Below are 20243 nucleotides of genomic sequence, written 5' to 3'. Positions count from 1 at the left end.
CCTTGGACAGTGGCCTGACAGCCACTGCCCAGAGGACCAGAAGTGAAGGCCATTCTCCCAGAAATGAAGAGGCAGAAATGGGGGTTTCTATGGTACATCACAATGAAATTCCAAAGTGGAACTGCTGGGTGCATCTTAGGAGAAAGATTTCCTGATGGACAGAGCACCTAGAATACCCAGGCATCAGTCCTGCTGGAACGCCCCCACCCTACCAAAAGGTCCATACTACTACGTCCTCTGAAAGTAACCCTGTTGGAAATAACAGAGGGGTCTCAGCATCATTGCCTGGACTCCTATCCTAAATAACTCACACATATTTTTCAAGACCTCATTTTTTACTCATATTAAAATAATAATTTTATTTTTTAGTTTCCTTTTTCTTGGGATTTACTAAAACGATGCATGTGCATGGATGTTCCATTGAAACCAACAAAGGACATTCAATACTTGATAGCAGTATGATAAATCTTGGACAATCTACCTGTATATGTCTCATTACAAATCCCCTTTGACCCAAGACTTGTTTGGGTTTTTTGACAAAATCAGCAATAAAAACATGGAGTGGCTGAGAATAACAAAAAAATGCATCTGAACAGATGCTACTTGTACTTTTTCAAAGAATCAATGCACTTCACATTTCCAGTTTTTCTGAGTTCTCTAAGAGACAGAATGTTCTGTTTCTCTCACCTGGTATTATCATTGCTGCCTCTCATCACAGGCACTTGAGTTATAGATTTCCACCATATTCTGAGAGGAAAACGTGATGTGTTCCCTAAAAGCCACATGAAGACTCTCCTATTTCAAGGCTTTCCCTTAAGTATGTAAGAAAATAACCTTGCCCTAGATTCCTTGGCTCACTGAACTACAGAAAGTCAACTCAGTGTCTGAAAGAACTGTATTTAATATCACCATCCTTCCATTTAGGCTCTAGTAATAACACCTTTGCCTTCAAGGTTCCCAAGTCTTTCAACCAAAATGGGGACTGTCTGGCCTCTAGAGGTAAAAAGGATTTGGGTGCAAAGGCAATGTGCATCAGGTTTTTACTCCAGGGCAAAAGGAGGAGTACAAGGGAGATGAACATGTGTTAGCCCTGGAGGCCAAATCCACTCAAGAGCTGAGGATTCTTAATTTTAAAGCACCTCTTCTTAGAAGAGCAGATCAGGCTCAGGGTGGTGCTGAACAACCCAAGGAGACAGACTTACAGTATTTTGAAAAAAAACTTACTCATGTAACCAAGAGGGAGCAGGAGAGAGGAAAGAAGACTGTAAGTTTCAGTAAGGAATCATATTTCTCATTTAAAAGAGAGTGTCCAAAAAGTTAGTAACAGCAGGATTTCAATAAGCAAAATCCAAAATCTCCATGGAATTTCCTCCAAGCACATTCCAGTAGGTGTTTGCTCAGAAAGCTGGTCATAAATGAAAAGATATTAGTTGAAAAGAACTGCACAGCATCTCTCAGGGATACCACTGTTCATTGCACAGAAAGTATTCTCAGGAGAAACAGCACTCCTGTTCTTCCACAGACTGAAAATATTATTTAAGGAAAATAGAACATTTACAACAAAAGGGAAATGAATTATTTACCTCTGCATAAACATAAGAGAATGGAAGACAGATGCCCAAAATATGTGTACAGTCAGGGAAGGAATTAAAACACTTAGATCGGAAATGTGCCAAAACAGATGAAGAAAAAAATGACACTAACTGAAAAATGGGGAAGTTGTAATACTTGAACAAAAAATTCCAAAGGAAAGGGCAAGGAATGCAATTAGTCTTACATTAGGACACAGACTGTTGTCTTTTGTTACAAAAAGTGAAAAGAAATACAAAAATTGCAAAATAATTTGCATAAAATTAATTTGAATAAATGGAGCATTATGAAAATAGCTGAAAATGTTAACATTATTAGCATTGCTACTCTACAGCCAGAAGTATTTACACTTTCTGCATGTGAAGTTACAAATATCTGGAGGATGGAAGCTTAGTGAAAGGCCAACACATTTCTTGTTTGTTTGATTCTGTGTCAAGATCTTGTCAACCGGAGTTTGCAGATCACATTAATCACAATTATTGGTGCTCTGAGTTACTTCCAAGGAAATGTTTTCAGTTGGGTAACTTTGCCTCGTATTTTATAGATAATGCTTTTTGGTTTAGGAAAAAAAAGTATGAAAAAATCTTATTGATACAATATTTCACATCTCTGTGTCTGAATCATTAGTCAGTTTCTTCACATGTCTCTAAGGGAGAAAAAACAGAAAAGCATTTTAGAAAATGCCATAAATTACATGAAGAACCATTTTTGCAAGTCTTCATCCTGTATTGTTGTAGGCTTCTATTGCAATCTCTGTTGAAGCAGAAATATGTGGTGTACCCTGCCAAAAAGAAAAATTCCAGCACTTCCATTAAATGGGACATTTATGACTACTCCAAACAGTTCGTACAAAATTGTGGATTAAACATGCTCCTCTTTTATGAGTCAGCTCTCATTTTCTTGTGACTCAAACTACCTGAGAATTGACCACAGACAGGGCCATGGCAACACTGGGGCAGAAGAGCTCAGAAAGGGGGTAAGAAAGGAAGGTGTGTCTCCCCACAGGATTGCTGGTAAGCATAAACAGAGGATTTATTTCAGTTAGGTTCTCGGTTCTCCATGCCACAGCACGTGCAGCTTCTGTCAAGAGGCCAAGCAAAATATTAATGAAAGTTTCGTGATCTTTTGTGGGGATATTTTTCCATGGTGTCCAGACAAAAAGAAGATACTGGAGTTTTTCAAGTTTTGCCAGTCACTGAGTGACAATAGACTACCTTGAGCCAAAAATCACCACTATTTTTTATACCCTAAATAGAGAGAACTAGGTAACCAAAACATCTCCTGTTATTTCTGATTATCTTAAAGCAGGGTCATATTCAGCAATTTAGGTAAAAAGGGGGAAGAAGAACCTGCAGAAGGGCAAAAAACAGATCATTCAAACGGAGCATCCTGGTGGAGAGAGAATATGCAGAGGCTGGAGGATAGAGATGATGGAGATGATGAAGGCACAGTGATGTTAGAAAAAACATGTGGAATGAGGAACTGTATAAGAGAAAATAGAAAGATGAGGAAATACTGGTGAGAAAAAGGGAAGCAACAGGGTCCAATGCACTGACTGGAAGGCAGAAAAATGGCTTTTAGGGAGTAGAAGAGTAGAAGCTTGAAAGAATGAGAGGGGGGGAATAAACCAAGTCAGCAGGTATCCAAGCCAATTTAAGCTTCCTAAAAGAATCTTCCTTCAGGAAAGCCTGCAAAGAGGAATGCTGTTGGACTACTACCTGGTATTGAATGTCTGTATTCCAATGTTACCACATACACAGAAGTGCAGCAAAAAAAAACAGCAATGAAAAAATGCTCCTTGTTTTCAGGCAGGTATTTTTACTGATTTTTTGTTCATATTTATTTCTTCAACAAGCAATACTTATTAAGACTCCGGAGAGTGGAAAGAGTTCTTACAGGATTTTTTGGTTTCATGCTGAAGAGATGAACAAAAACTGCAACCATAAGTGCTTTCCTATGGAGTATCTTCAAGAGTTGTGCTCTCTCCTGCCTCTTTTCCAGCTCCATAATCCCACAGAGAGAAAGAGTGATGAAATCTCAGGAGGATCCAGATGGCTTAAAGCTCTGAATTCCTTGAAGTCTTGTCAGGGTTACCAGAAAAGGGAACATTTGTAGCCTGGTAACAGCCTTGCCAAGGAAAGGTAACTACTGCCTCAAAAAAGTCGTGGACCAACTCAACCTCCCCCAAGTAAATTGAAATGATACAGGTGTTGAAACACTGGCACCTACTTTATGGCCAACCTCTACAGCTAGGAGCAAGGAAGCCACACAAATAGTAAGAACAAGAGAAATTTCCAGCTGAAAAAGGCAGTGAAATTACAGGAGCAGGATGTTACCACTACACTTAGTCTTTGGTAATCAGGTCCAGAGGCTACAGGTGAGAGAAAGGCACTGTGGTCAGGTTTGGATGAGAACCTTGGAAAGGATAATGACTGGTAAACAGGGGGTGAGGTTTCTGAGTTTGTACTTGGCCAAGGTCTATCTCAAAGTAAGCAGCTCAGTAGTCAGCTGCTTTCACCAAAGATAGAAGGTGCTACTGTATTCCTGCAAAGCTTTTCAGCTCTTTGTTGCAAATGACTAATAAAAACAATTCATTCAATTTAAGAGTCAATTTAAGACAATTTTAAGACTTCCTAATGACTTGCACAATGACTCTTAATAGTCAAAGATCTTCATTTTGAGAGTTACCTACTCTGTCCTGGCCCTTACCCATGCCAGCTCTTCCTCGCTTTGCAGCCCTGGAGAATTCATTTGTGTGAAAGAGATTCTGCTGCCCATTCAGGAGAATTTTCCAGCTATTTTCTAGATCTTTTTTACTTCCTAATCTCCTGATAGGTACAGAACAGGTTAGTTACCAGCAAGAGCAAATTTATAAATGCCCCAAAAGATTTCAACTAGCAACATTTCACTGGTCACATTTTAGTAGTTGTCTCAACACAGAAGTGTTCAGTGTATTGTGCCTTCAGTTCAGTATGTAGAGAAAGAAACCACAAATTGGTGCATGTATAAGCAAGCAAGTCCTGGCTAAAATGGAAAGATCATTTTCTGTTTGATGCCATTCAGTATTTCAGCTGGAATTCTTTTTCTACACTTTGATAAACAAGGTTATATGACTTTATTAAATACCAATTAAATTATATATTAAACTAGCTGATAAGAAATCTGTACTTTTAAAATAATTAAGCACAGGAATAAATAGCTTTTATTTAAGCTCCTTTTGTAAACATCCTTAACTATGAAACATTTATTGCAGCAAAAATTAAAAAATTATAGAGATATTAATGCATTTCAAATTTTAAACTGATTGAAATTTAGTAGTAGAAATTTTAAAAGTCATTGTAATAATAATCTGCCCTGAATATTTTGTGGAAATCTGAGGCATTTACTATGTGCAAGCCCTATAGGTAAGGAAGGAAGTTAATATGACTATAAAAAAACTTAATGTGACTTACAACAGAGGCTGCATCATAAAAGCAGTAAGTAAAATTAAAAATAAAATGTAAAAAAAAAAAAGTGGCTCATAAAATTGAATAGTTTGCTGTGAGGAAAAAGGAGGACATGTGTTTATGCCTGCATACAATATATTTTTATATATATTGTATATTTTATATTCTTGTTTTGTGTGTGTTTTGGGGTTTATTTAATTTAAAAGCATGTCTGTTGAACAAGACCCATTTCCAACAAGGAGCCACTGCCTTCATGATAGTTCTGCATGTGTCTTCATGCCTGTGACTTCTGTCATCAAAATACAATGGAACTGAAAAGAACCTGCTAGCAATATACATATGAAACTGTTGAGAATATTAAAAAGGACATATTTTTCTTCCCTTGATACTATTGCAGCCTCAAGTTTTTAAGCAATTGCTCCCTCTCTTTTGAAAATTTTAAATCTGTAATATAATATAATGCTATTAGAGAATGCTGACATCTGTTTACCTCAACAGAAACTGCAAAAGGTGGGTCTAGAGGTTGCCCTTGTATACAGCACTCTCCCTTACTGATAGGAAATATGGTAATGCTGGAGCAAAGGAAAAGCTGCCATAGTTCAGTCATCATTATACATCAACAGCTACAAAAATAAAGGACTGACTGTCATAATACAAGGGTTTTTTCTTCCCTCTCCATGTTTTGGCCCTTCATCCCACTTCCTCTCCATATTTCTAATCATCCAATTTATTAATTGATTTAAATTATAGATAATGAAGGAAGCCCATTTGCATTTTTAAATTAAGAAAGCAGTTCTCATTCAGCCACATTTTTTTAAATTCCATGCCTGTTACATAACTTAGCCTTCTCTTGAGTACAGTTGTGTGCTAGGGGCTAAACTGTCACTAAAAAAATGCAAAAGTGTGGGAACTCAGCACATCACTCTGGATGTCCAGAGTTACCAAGAGAACCCTTGGGGGGCTCGGAAATCCTGGAATGTTGCCAGGAGCGTCTGGTGGCTTGACTTTGATCCCTCTAGGGATGTGCCACATGTTTGAGGACATGAGAGTCACTTGGGAATGAATGGTGCAGGAATGATGTATTTACAGGGTGAAATATAGATTTTAGGGTTTTGGTACAGGGGGGTTATGGAGACAAGATGGAGGGATCAGGGCGTGTCTCATCCTTCTTCTTTCTTCTTCTTGTCATCCATTTTCTGTGGTGATGTTGGCACTTGGGGATTGGTCCATGGTGAAGGTGCACTTGCTAATATGGGTGAAAGGTATTGGGAAATAAAGGTAAATATGATGTACATAGTTTTTAGTATAAAAAGACACGACTGCCCCATGGGTGGTCAGAGTGCCCTTGGCTGCCTTGCAGGTCAGACCTCTGCTGGGCAGAAAGAAAATTCTGTAGATAAGAAACAATAAACAATCTGACGACCAAAAAACTGAAGAGTCCAGACTCGTCCTTTGAAGCGCGGGCGGCCCCAGAACCATCCTACACGTGTCTGGGCAGAGCCGACTGGACACAAAAGCCCTGAAATGTCTGTCCTGGTCCCATGATTCCAAACTTTTACACCCTCCTGCTAGGAATTAAGCAGCATGCTTTCCTGCTGATAAGTATGTATTTTCCTCTTTAACATTTTGTGAAGTATTCACTTCCCTAAAAGCAAATTCAAAGAAACTCGTGTGTTTTAATAAAGTGGCTGCAAGATGATCATCTTAGTTCCACACTGGCATTAGAATGCTCTGGCTACCATGATCCAGCACTGTAACAATACACAGCTACAGCAAAAAAGGGTTCTCATTTCTTCATTCAGATTTGTTTCCTACTATGCAAGGAATAAGCCCGCAGGTCTTGTAAAATCTCTGCAAATGAGAAGCTCTCTCTTTCTTCAGCAGTCTTTTCATCTGCTTTGACAATACCAGAATGATATGGTCTGTGTTTTAATGGCAGATAGGTTTTTAATCTTAAAAATTGTCAGCAGGAAAACACAGACAACAGTTTCAGCTCACAATGCAGAGTGGATATTCAGCAGCCCAGGTTTGTACTCTTTGGCAAGTTCATAATTTTACTGAAACTAATTCAGAGCAGGACAGCAATACCTGGGGTTCTGTGCAGCTTTCCTTATTTACAAGGGTTGGCCTTTTTCTTCCTTTTTTTTAGCCATTAACAAACCCAGGAAACTGAGATGACAGCTAACTTCTAAGACCTCATAATACTCAAAAATAGATCTGAAAAACTGTGGAATGGGTCAGCCCATGTCCACTCTATGACTTCTCCAAATCACAGAAAAAACTCAAACTCCACAGTCTATTAGCTCTAGAACTTCTTTTATAGTTTATGTAGGGAGTTACTTCACAAGCCATGTGACCACAATTAAACTACTGCATTGTAATGGAATAGGCTTTAAATGAGGACTCTCACCTCCAAGAATTTTCTGCTACACTTCTGAATTTGCTTCTTTCCTGATCAACTTCCTACACATACTCTTTACACAATATGACACAGACCAATAAATTAATAGGTTCAGGGGGGGTTTGGTGGTTTCCCATCTTTTTTTATTCTTTTTTAAACCTCAAAACAAGCTGCTGATAATTAAATATACCTTTGGTGTCACTTTCATAAACCCAAATTCTGCTGAACCAGATGCACTAGTCTAAGCTCTAAACCCCACATTTCTAATTGCAATTACTGTTGCATACCATATATTCAATGTTATTAAGGCTTCTATGAGTGCAGTGGAAGCCTGATCATAACATTAATAGTGTGCTTTACAGGTTACAAACACCAAAGCATCAGCTCATAATCTACTCAATTTGCCCTGAGAAGGGGTGAATGTAAGTCTTGCACAAAGAGCTTTCAACTCTAAGAAATTCTTTAATCATCTTGATTTAAGAGGATTATGACATGGATCAGTTGTAATATAAATTGCATGCTGGTGAAATTCTCAGTGTATAAAAAAAGTAAATTCAAAGTAAATATACAGCTAGCCCAACTAAACTCAATTGGAAGATTAGGTTAAGACTTAACACTGTGTGCATAATTCTTCAGAAGAAGAATTAAGACCCAGGAAACAATCACTTTCAAACAGTCTAGCACTCAAGAGAAGAATCCATGCAATGCTAAATTGGCAGGGGAAAGGACAGCAAAGAATACAGGATACATTTGCTACTACGAACATTTTCTTTTTATCTATTTCCATACACCCCAAAATATGCATGTGTAAAGTCACTGTGCAGTTTATTGGTTTCAGATTAAAATTAATTAATCACTTATCAGTGACAGCCAAATGCAGCCAGCTAAAATGCCAAAAGTCTTTTCCACTGTCCATCAGGAAAAAATAAAATTATAATAAAAATTAAATAAATTTCCCAAGATAGTGACAAATGCTTCCCTTACTCAATCCAAAGCCTTTGAGTTTGAAGGACTGTTTCGGAATAAAAGCAAAGCCAATTTAGGAACTGCAATGAGCCTTCAGAATAGACAGTGGAGCTGTACTGATCAAAACAGCACTTGGGAGTCACCATTATCACTGTGTTCCTAGAGCTGACTTCTGGTTCTCCATGAAGAGTAAATCTCCATTTCAGAATAAGACTCCTCACTCTAAAATGAACCTGAAAATGTCATCATTCAAGGCAGCAAGGCAGCAATTACACACCTACTTCATATATCCAGTACTTCAGCACCTGGTCTAAACTAGATTTCTAATTTCACTGTCATTTGAGAGAACAAACCAATCTGAATACAAGCTTGTAAGGTATTTTCATCAGCAGCCCCACTAGTCACACAGCCACTGTGGGGGTCTGTCTCACCCTGAGACAAGGTGACAAACCAGGACAGAGTAAGGGAGATTCTCTGCTGACAGGGAGACTTTCAGAGCACTAAAAGCACACACATGAGGAGAAGCTTGAACAGCCTGTATTCTGCCCTTTCAAGCTGCACTGGATGTTAATGCAGCTCTCCAGTGTATGAAGAGGTACTGAAAAAACAGGTGAAGCAGTGCCCCCAGAAAAGGGAATATACCCTTTGCCTGCCCTTTGAATCCCAGCATAATGTCCCAGCAGCATAAGTCCTTCCAAACCCGAAGGGAAGTATGACAGGTCCTGAGCAAACGTGCAAACAAAGCATACAGGCACAGGGTAAGTACAAGTATGCACACAGCATGTCTCACTGCCAGAGGAAGCCGTGCCCACTTATTTGTATTCTGAAACCCAGAGGCCCAGTATCTTTAAACATTAACTTCAGTGGATGTTTTTGTTTTGTTAAAAATGAAACAGCTCTTTGTTTTTTAACACGATTTGTCCAGTTTGCCTGTTGGCTTTCTTTCCTGTTAGCTTTCTTTCCTTTTAACTAAATTAAAGATTCTTGTTCCACAGCTGTAGCACAGCATTCACATTAACTTGTAATGAATGATTAAAATAAAAAATAAAAAAAAACCCAAACCAATATTCTTTGCTCTGTTGAGTTCTCAACACACTTCCATGTCGCAGACATCTTTTTCACTAAAAATCCTTTCTTTAGGATTTTCCCTTCTGAGAAGCTGAGGCCTCAGAAAAAAAATGTAAACAATGGTTATCTGCTGCTGTGGAATGCAACAAAGGGATTTTTGATTGGGCCATCTTGAATGTTTATAATTAATGACCAATCAAGACGGAGCTATCTCGGACAGAGTCCGAGAGAGCTGCCTTTTGTTATCATTCTTTTATATTCTATTCTATTCTTAGCTAGCTTCTGAGGAAACCTTTTCTTCTATTTCTTTTTAGTATAGTTATAATGTAATATATATATATCATAAAATAATAAATCAAGCCTTCTGAACATGGAGTCAACATTCTTGTCTCTTGCCTCATCCAAGAACCCCTGTGAACACTGTCACACTAATTTTAGTACTAAGCACACTACAGTTGTGCAGGCTATGCTTAAAGGCTGCATGGCAATAAAGAGAACAAATTATGAAACAAACTAAGCATCTGAGATAGTAAATAAAGGAAAGAAAAATTGTCTTTATGGTATCAAAATGACAAGGTAAAACAACAGTTAAAAGAATCCAAAGGAAAGCAAAAAACCTTGGGGGAAAAAATCAGTGCTGACATTAAAACTCACCAGTCCCCCAGCTGTTAGAAAAATCCAAAAATTAATAGTATCACCTGAGGATTGAAGTGGTGGTATTTAGGAAAACCCTGATGAAAATGCTGATGAGGGAGAATAAGTCTCTGATGAAATGACTGAACCTCTAGGTCCTCATCTAAAAAGGAAGCAGTTCTAGAATAAAAAATGATACCCATAATTAAGACTGAAGTGTTCAAAGGACCTCAAGGAGCTCAGAAAAAAAAAAACATGGTCAGAACTACTCCCTGGGATGCCTTGCAACTGGCAAACATACAGGAAAAATATGGATGAAAACCAGGGGAGTCAGAGACTGAGGATTTGTTGAGAGTAAGTCTCTCAGGAGCAAGTAGAATATTGCTGGATGGAAGTGAAGGTATGGATCAGTGAAAAATGCACTGTCTGTCCATTTTTGCCAACTAGAAGAGAAGAGGGAGACTCCTTTTCCCTGTGATGTTACTGGGGGATCTAGGAAAATCCTCCTGGGGAAAAAATTAATCATAAGAGATATTTTACTGCAAAAATTCTCAATTTTCATGGGCTGTCCTTTCCTGATGAAAATCACTTTGCCAGATAATTCAGGGCTGAAGATGAGAAGGAGTAGGATAGAATAGAAGATAGAATACTAAGAAATTCTGCAAAGAAAGGAGGTCATATGGTAAAATATTGACTCCATGACATCATTTTCATCGATACTGCCACTGATATAATTCAACTTGATAAAACAGATATTACATACAGAGGCATAAACATTCAAGTAGGGAAAGGCAGAAGTATAACTATTTCATTGATTTTATTAAATTTTCCTGAATATTACAAGGTTGGCATATTTTTAATTTTATTTCCATTAAAAGGCGTGCTTGGTCTCCCAGAGCCTTAATAAACTCTTCTTTCAACCTCTCTCCTTTCTCTACTACAACCTAAATTTCTACATGAGAAAAGGACCAAAACATGTAATTTACGTCTTCCATATGCTGAAATTTGCACACGCCATCCCCTTAATTTAGACAACTATTCACTGTATCATAAGGAACAATCTGTTAAAATATGTCCACCTAGAGTTCAGTAGTCTTTGAATGCTAGATAAAATCATTCTATAAGGCTAGATACTGGAAGCCAGGAGTCTTATTAAACTTAGGACTGAGCCTATCAATCAACCCCATTCAATAATCCTCAGGGTTGCATATTGGGCAGGAGGAACAGAGGTTATGGAAAGAGCAGGACCAGCTTCTATACTCACATGGTCATGTCATGAAATATTTACCACTATTACAAGGCAATGTATGGACACTTAAACGGATACATCCCAATCTCCGCAGAAGTCAATCCTAGTATGTTAAGACCTCTATTGAAAGAAGCCCCTATAACTTTAAAAATGTTTTCAGTAGGGTGACAAGACCAAATAGAGAAGACAAAGACAAGACAAAGAGGAGATGTAATGCATAGTGAAGCGTTACAAGATCCCCAAGATGACCTTTCCTCCTTGGGCAAGACTCTTTCATGACACAGTAAACCATGCTAGGGAAATGGGCTGGGAAACTCCATCCTGGAGAACAAACTTGGGCCTTTCAGAGGGGCCCAAAAACTCAAGTGCAAAGACTTCCTGAGTGCCAGGTGAGGACTTTTAAACATACCTTGCCTGAGACAGAAGAAGGATCAAAACACCCCTGAAGCAAAATGAGCTGTGGAGGACAGCGATAGCTTTAGGTACTCCCCATGCAGCTCTCAGGCAACAACCAGAGAACACTTAGTGAAAAGAGTGCAAGGGGGACACATGAAAAAAACAAAAGCTTTCACAGAAAAAAACATACCTGCAACCATTTGAGGAGAGGAAAAGAAAAATAAAAAAGCTCACTAAGTGCTGGAAGAACTTTAGGCTTTATCACCTGGTGCATTATAGCCTATCAATTTACTTACCAGTAGGCCTAGAAAACATCCTTTGAAATATGTGATTGATAGAGGACCTCAAATTTCACTAAACACCCCAATGGATGCTGAGAAATTAGACATAAGTTTTAAAAGAAATAGGGCCCATGCACCAGACTTTAATGAACAAAGCAATTTATGTTGTACTGCCAAAGTCTGTTTATGTTTACCTGGGGAGAGACAATGGACCTCACACACTCTTGCAATCACAGAACAGGGAGAAAATACTTTAGGATACAATATTTTTAAAGGAGACATTTGGCAACTGCCTGATGGGAATATTTGATCATTCAGGCCCAAAAAGTGGCCTGAAAAGAATGAGAAAATTTATTCAACATCAAATCGTTTTAAGCATGTACTGACAGGAATGAAATTGGTATGTGGACTGTTAGTTGTCACTAAAAGCAGGTATACTAATGCCAAAGCTACTATTTCAGGGCTCTGTAACTGCTTTTCCAGTGTTCCTGTTCCAGATTACGCACAAATTGATGATGGATTACTCCTGACTAGCATGATGGTACAGCACTGGGACAGAAAGGAGGGTATCAAAGGAATTTTTCATATTCATTATTATGAAATTATCAATCTTATTATACCCAAGCAAACAAGATGGTGGAACATGCTGATGATTTGTTGATAAGCTACTTTACACTTCATGCATCTGGATGGGATAAAAGGCTTCCCTCTGTATTATATGAGATAGATAAATGACAAGGACCATGGTATAATGAGGACTTCTGCAATGCTGGCTTTCTGTCAAGGGCAGTCTTTGACAATGAGGGTTGGCTGGGCAAGGGATACTCCTACAGCAGCATGGCTCACAGCTCCTACAGCCCGCCTGGCCTGAGCTTCAGGTCACTCCATCTTGAGGTGTGACCAGAACAGAATGCACAAAAGACAATAGCTTTGCAGGAGGTGACCATTCGGAGTCATTGTAGGACCTTTTCTTTTAACCACTTCCCTACAAGCTACCAAAGTTCTGACTACAGTGGAGCTCCCACACTCCACTGAGTGACTGAGTCAGAGGTGAGTGAAAAGTCTTTAATTTCTCAAGAGTTAGAATCATAGGATAATTAAGGTTGGAAAAGACCTTTAAGATCATCAAGTCTAACTGTCAACCCAGTACCACCACCATGTTCACCGTCAAACTTTGTTCTCTAGTATGATATCCTTACTTTTTTTGAATATTTCCAGGGATAGTGACCCCACCACTTCCCTGGACAGCAGGTTCAATGTTTTACAATCCTTTCTGTGATGAAATTTTTTCTAATAGCCAATCTATGCCTCCCCTGGTGCAACTTGAGGCCATTTCCTTTTGTCCTGTTACTTCTTACCTCAGAGAAGAGATTGAACCACACCTGGCTACAACTGTCCATTCCCACTTTTACTAACAGGTCTTTATATATGGAGGTAAAATAGAGGATCACAGAGCTTCTCCAAAAGTACACTTGAGCTCATACCACACAAACCACTGCCTTGAACAGCTTCTCCTAGTTACACAAGACCCACAAAGCATAGCAAAGAGGAAGCGAGAAGCAAACAGTCCTTCAATAAACTTAGAGGCTTTCCAACCAATTCTGTCAGCAGGTGGAGTAGCAACAGCATTACATAGAGACATAAATATTTCCCTATATATGTTCTATCTATCAAATATGGCTGTACATACATACATATATAATTTTTATATATATTTTAGCTCTTTAAAGAAATAGGGAGAAAGGGAATATCACACTATAAGATAACAGTTTCTCAAAGAGGATGTTTTTGCCTAAATTTGCAAACTGCTGCCACTGCTGTTACAGCACAGAGAAGGGCAAATTTCAAAAGGGCCCCCAGCAGCTCTGCTGCAGGATTAGTTAGCTACCAGCTAACTGGAGCTTCTGTAACTGCTTCTTCTGTTCCTCCCCCAGGCTCTAGTTGTTTTTTTACACAGAACCAGGCAGGTAATCAGGGATTTTCAGGGACAGCAAGGGGTCCTTCACCTCATTGCAGAACACTAGCTCCTTTTCTTCACCTTATTGCAGGGCAGAAAAGTGGGAAAATGGTGAAAACATATTTATTTACCTTTACCAAAAGCATAATGATAGAACCATATGAGCTTAACTTCCAAGGTATAATAAAATTCATACAATGCCTCTTGTGCTCTGTAAATGAAGCTAGGAATGTAGTGGCGATGCACAGGTGCGTTTCCTAAGCAGAAAGAACTTTGGCAATTCCAGTTTCGCAGAGTAAATGGACAATTCACTAACTATTCAAACATGTTATTCTACTATTTCACTGGTTTAACTGAAGACCAAAAGCCACTTTGCTACAACAGTGTTTATCTTAGTACTGACCATTATCCTGAAGGATTCCTGGGGAAGCTTTTACTGTCTGTTTTACTTTTGTAGAGTGGTTAGAAAAGTGTCGTCTGGACACAGAACTCTCTGGATTCTGGCTTTTTTTGTCTTTTCTTTTGGGAAGCTGAGGCGAGGAACTGTGTTCTCCCTGGGCACCAGCTCCAATTGTAGACTTAGACTGCCTATCATTTCCCTAAAAAGAAGAGGACATAATTATCAGTGGTGCAAATTAAAAAGCTTATTTTCTTAAATTTCAGTAAGGACTGGTATCAGGTGTTAAAGAACTATAGTAATTTACAATTAGTAAATTTAAGTGATACCTTAAATTATCCAGAGAAGTATAACTATCTTATGAACTTACTGTATGATTTGACCAATTAAATTTTCAACAGCTTCCAGGAGAAAAATCACATATTTATTATAAGAAAATAATGTTTCATTGAATGAAAAGAATAGCTAGATGAATCTATGCATACATGCATTTTATATGCAGCTATCTCTCACCTATATGTGTGGACAGCCACAAGATATAACACATTAATATGACTGGTTAATAAATCACTGTCTGTGTAAAAGAGACCTGGGCATTATTCTGTGTCAAGAGAAGCTGGAGGAGAATGACAGCCTTCACAGGGCAGTAACACATTCAGTGGAATGTGAACACAAACTTGTATGTTTTATTGCTTACTTCTTTTTAGTGGCTCCAGAGACTTGGTTTTTTTTTGTTTTGTAAAGAGTGAAAGGACATGATCAACTACCACAATTATAATGACAGACTGTGAGTCTGATTCCCTGCTGTCTTGTACTTGTACAGCAAACTGCACTTGTGGAGAACTGGTGAAAACAGATACTTATATTCTGTTTTGGAACTAAAATTAAATCCACAGAGGACTCTTCTTGTAGCAATGTGGGGTTAGGCTCTTCTCCCAGTCAACAAGAAACAGGACAAGAAGAAAGGGCCTCAAGATATGCCAGGGTGGTTCAGGTTGGACATAAGGAAGAATTCCTTCACTGAATCAGTGATTAAGCATTGGAACAGCTGCCCAGAGAAACAGTGGAGTCACCATTCCTGAAAGGGTTTAGGAAACAACTAAACATGGCACTTGGTGCTATGGTTTACTTGACACGGTGGTGATAGGTCAAAGATTGAACTCGATGACCTTGGGGGTCTTTTCCAGCCTTAATGGTTCCCTGACTCATTTTGTACACATACAAATAGCTAAACAGGATACAAAGCAGTGAAGGATCAAGCTCTCTATGTAGTGGTTGCCTAGAATAAAACATCAAATTGCAAACTGGTTTAGGACCTTTTCCAGACTCAGAGTTCAGAAACACAGTTTTCTGCAAAACGTTTTGTGAAAGGTTCTGTGTTTTTCCTTAAGGTATATAATTTGAATGAATAAATAAATAAATACACAAATGATCATATTTATAGGAAAGACCTCAACCCAGCAGCTGGTCTTTGCTATGGAAGCTTTTATCAAAAACAAAGCAGCCCTTAGCACAACAATATTTTCTCAGATTTCTTCTAATTGACACTGCAAATAGCTACAGATTCATCAGGCTTTAATAAGCATGCCACCATGTGGCTGTGAATTTTTTCTCTTCAGATTTAATTAAAACCCAAAGGACAGGGGTTTTCTATCTGCCATATTTTAGCTGAATTAGAAATTTGATACTTACGCTGCCTTTAGACTTTCGAGATCCCACATTTGGAGGTAGTACAGAGGTTTTGAAACTGCAGGAATAAGCCATATATTAGAACTGTGTACCCTGTCACTGGTACAGACACTATGTATCTATAATCAAGGCAGATAACACCAAGATGGCTATGGCAACAGAGATAATTGCTTTCTTCACTATGTGTTTTCACTAAGCATCACTTGTTCTGTTTACTAGACTATGTTTAAATGCATAATAATTAACTTATTCAACAAGTGCATTACCCCACAATGCATACTTTAATATACCAAAACCTTGCAGAGCAGTATCCAGTGAATTACTATGTGAATTCTCCTTACAATTTCCATTTCTTTCCTCTTATTTCAATGAAATGGTTCTAAATTCTCATGTTTTCCAAAGGTAGAAAAAGCACAAGTTTCTCCTTACAGATACCCATTTTAGGACTCTATTATGTGATTGTTCTAGCCTACAAAAAATAGACCCGAACATAAAACAATCTTAAGGGAGTATATCTTTCATAAAACATTACTAACCAAGAGTAGACCTAAACTGCTGATTCAGCTGTACACATTTGTATCCCAAGGAAAAAAAAATTAGGATTACTTTGACTTGGATTAATTTTTCTCAGATGCTAATTTTTTGATACATGATCAAGGGAATGCTTATGAGATGAACTGGTCTCCTGAATTTCCATTTCTGCTTTTGTTATTTTTATCTCAGCTTTCTCAGAAGCTGACAATGAAGTTTTGCATCCATACTAACTCATGCATCATTCTTGGAATAATAATTTTGTACTTTACTATTGACACACACAAACACACAGGAGTGCATCACACACCTTTAGAACTTACCCCTGTGGCCTTCTCATTGTAGCTTTGGACAGCAGATCACCATATGGCAATTTCTTAAACTTTTCTCTACCCACTGCAACATAAATTTGCCCATTCTCCAAGTCTGACCCATTCTGAACAAGTTTTCCATCTACAGTGTAGAGTCTGAAAAATATAAAAATGCTTATTATAATAAACCTTAACAATCAGTTAGGTGCGTTCAGAGCACTGGAAGCTATGTTAATCTAAACTCGCTAAATGTATGTTGCATTTCCAGATATGAAACCCAATAAAGTACAGCACACACCATACAATGATGAGAAACTAAATTTTTTAAAAAACCCAACCAAGCAAAAAAAACAAAACCAAAAAAAAAACTAGAACAAACAAACCACCAAGGAAAACAGCAAAGTAGCTTCTAAATCACAGCTTATATAAAACTAACAAAGTATGAAGTGCTATAATAGATGAAATACATAATTTCTGGAAAGAAATAAATTTCTTTTTATTTCTAAGGTCTTCAATATCTTTTTCCCGTTACTTTGGAAGGCATCTATTTCAAGAGCTCCTGATCCCCTCTCCTACCAAGTTCCACTACAGATTTCTATCTGTGCTCAGGAAACTATGCAGTAACATGGGAAGAACAGGGCATTCATGACTGAAAGCCCTGTCCACCTAACACAGACTATGCCAATAACATTTCATTTATATTGTTACATTGTGTAGATCAGAAGATTGGAACCTGATGGGAACAACAGGAAATACAGTACTACATTAAAACAAGAAGCCATGCAGCTTGGGCACATACCAATAATGACTGTGTCTATTACACCAGGTGGATTTTCACCATGACTTCTTTTTGAGAAGAAAGAAATGCATCAGGGACTGCTGGGGGGAATTTATTTCCTTGTCAAGTTTGTGATTTTATTTTAGCACAGTCAAAACAGTGAGTAAGGAGGAACATTCAATAATAAATTAGCTCTTTCCTACAAAGCATGGCTCAAAACTCAACAATATTTATATTTAATTTAAAAATCAGCAATAACAACTTTCATTAAAGTCTTAACTGCAGGAATGTTGAATGGCTATCTTAACTGCCTTTCTAGAAGCCTTCTAGCTATACTAGAGCTATACTATATACGAATTTATAGACATAAATTTCAACACAATGCAAGGAGATGTAAAAAAATACACACAACGATACTATGAACATTTGGGGAAGAATATCAGGAGGCTACCTTGAATACACCCTTGACTTATAATGTGCAAAAATTTTCAGTTTAATAGAAAAAGAGCTTTTAAAATTGATACATGTGGTGGCATAACCTTGAATAAACACAGAAGAAACTAATGTACTTTACTGAACCAGGAATCACAGAATATCTGAGGTTGAACAAGATATCTGGGGACCACCTAGTCCAATCATGCCTTGCAGAGCAAGAGCAACAAGAGTAGGTTGTTCAGGACTGTCTCTAGGTATGTTTTGAACACCTGCAAGGATGGAGACTCCAATGCCTCTCTAGAAAACATGTTCCAATATATGATGACCATTACTGTAAGTTTTTTTTCTTCTGTTCAAGTGAAATTTCCTTCTCTCATTTTGTGCCCATTGCCTCTTGTCCTATCACTGCGCACCACTGAGAAGAGCCTGGCTCTGTCTTCTTCACTCATTCCCACCAGGTATATTCACACATTTAAAAGATCCCCCTGAGCCTTCTCTTCCTCAGGCTGTAGACTCCCAGCTCTCCTCACACTACAGGTATCTTCAAGCCCTTCCTCTCTGTGGCCCTTTGCTGCACTTGTTCCTGCATGTCCATGTCTTTTTTATATTACACTCATAAAAGTACCCTAATTTTTTGTGTGTCTCCTGCCACATGGGAATACGTTTCTAAGTGCAAAGACTGAAAATTTTGAAAGGTGAAATTACAGCTATTTTAAATCTAGATCACATTGCTGCTTCCTTGAGAAGAGGTATGCTAACTCTGGAGCACCTCGTTTGTATTACTCATATTTATTTCACAGCACAAACGTTTCACAGGCATGCCAGCAATTCAAAGAGCAATTTATGTTTCACTACCACAGAGTCAACATCAGTTACACACAAACAATGAAAATAAAACAAGCTATCAGAAAATCAGCAGGAAGCCTATTTCTGAATTAATCTCGCTGTGTTCTGCTAGATTGCACTTCACTTTGGGAACTTTTTCACGAGGGAAAAACCAGCAAATCAGTGTACCACAGCTTAAAAATTGTTTATATATTTGTATGGGACTGCAGATACAAAGGGGTACATACAAAATAATTGGGTTTTTTTTCTTCCTGATTGTCGCAGACATCTTTTTATGAAAATCCTTTTCTTAGGATTTTTTCCTGCTGAGAAGCTGAGAGGTTTCAGCAACAAAATGTAAACAATGGTTATCTGCTGCTGTGGAATGCATCAGGTGTGTCTCTGATTGGCCCATCTTGAATGTTTACAATTAATGGCCAACCACAGCCCAGTTAGCTTGGACTCTCTGTCTGAGACACAGACCTTTGTTATTCATTCCATTCTATTCTTAGCTTAGCTAGCCTTCTGAGATGAAACCTTTCCTTCTATTATTTTTAGTATAGTTATAATGTACTATATACATCATAAAATAAAAAATCAAGCCTTCTGAAACATGGAGTCAACATTCTTGTCTCTTCCCTCATCCAAGAACCCCTGTGAACACTGTCACACCTGATCTTTCATTTTGCTTGTGCTTTAATGTTATATTTAAAGTGCACAAGTTGTTTGTTTAATAGAACTCAAAAAAATGTTACAGATTACTAGCAATCTTTAATTGCATTTCTCACCCTGAAAATTATAATTACAATAGCAAAATCAAATATAATCAGTCTCTAAAGATGAAAGTGAAATCAAAAATGTATTTTTTAAAAATGGATCTTCAAACAAATAACTAACTAAACGGACTTAACAAGCACAAACAAGTTTTGTGACACAAATTTCTGAAGCTACTTTTTTACAATTTTGGAATTTTTAAGCCACAATTTTCACCCACCCACTTTGCCACAACCATTCACAGACCAGCTGGGCTCTCTCTGGCTTGTATTATGTAACAAAAATGTCCTTGTGGTCACTTCTTCTGAGGATGACCTAAGTTTGCCTTGTGAGATGTCAGTGGACTTCCACTTTCCCTCCTGAATCCAAGCTAAAAAGTGACAGCCAAAAGAAAGCAAGCATACCGGCTGAGAAAGGGAGATAGCAAAGACACAATTTCTGGGACAATATCCCCAAATTCCCAGCTGCTGATGCACATCAGGTTGCTGCACCCCATCCCCATCAACAAGCTGGAAA

The 20243-nt window shown here is 38.1% G+C and overlaps 1 protein-coding gene across 1 annotated transcript in view; it reads right to left on the bottom strand.

The window, feature by feature from the left end:
- The window catches only part of DCDC2 (doublecortin domain containing 2), a 56290-nt gene that overhangs the window by 16685 nt on the left and 19362 nt on the right, over positions 1-20243 (bottom strand). The window contains 3 exon segments of the mRNA XM_036395160.2: positions 14391-14586; positions 16077-16131; positions 16928-17071. Coding sequence (XP_036251053.2) covers positions 14391-14586; positions 16077-16131; positions 16928-17071 — 395 coding nt within the window.

The sequence above is a fragment of the Molothrus ater genome, chromosome 1 (assembly GCF_012460135.2).
Source record: "Molothrus ater isolate BHLD 08-10-18 breed brown headed cowbird chromosome 1, BPBGC_Mater_1.1, whole genome shotgun sequence".
NCBI lineage: Eukaryota > Metazoa > Chordata > Aves > Passeriformes > Icteridae > Molothrus > Molothrus ater.
This window is presented reverse-complemented; position numbering and strand designations above follow the sequence as displayed.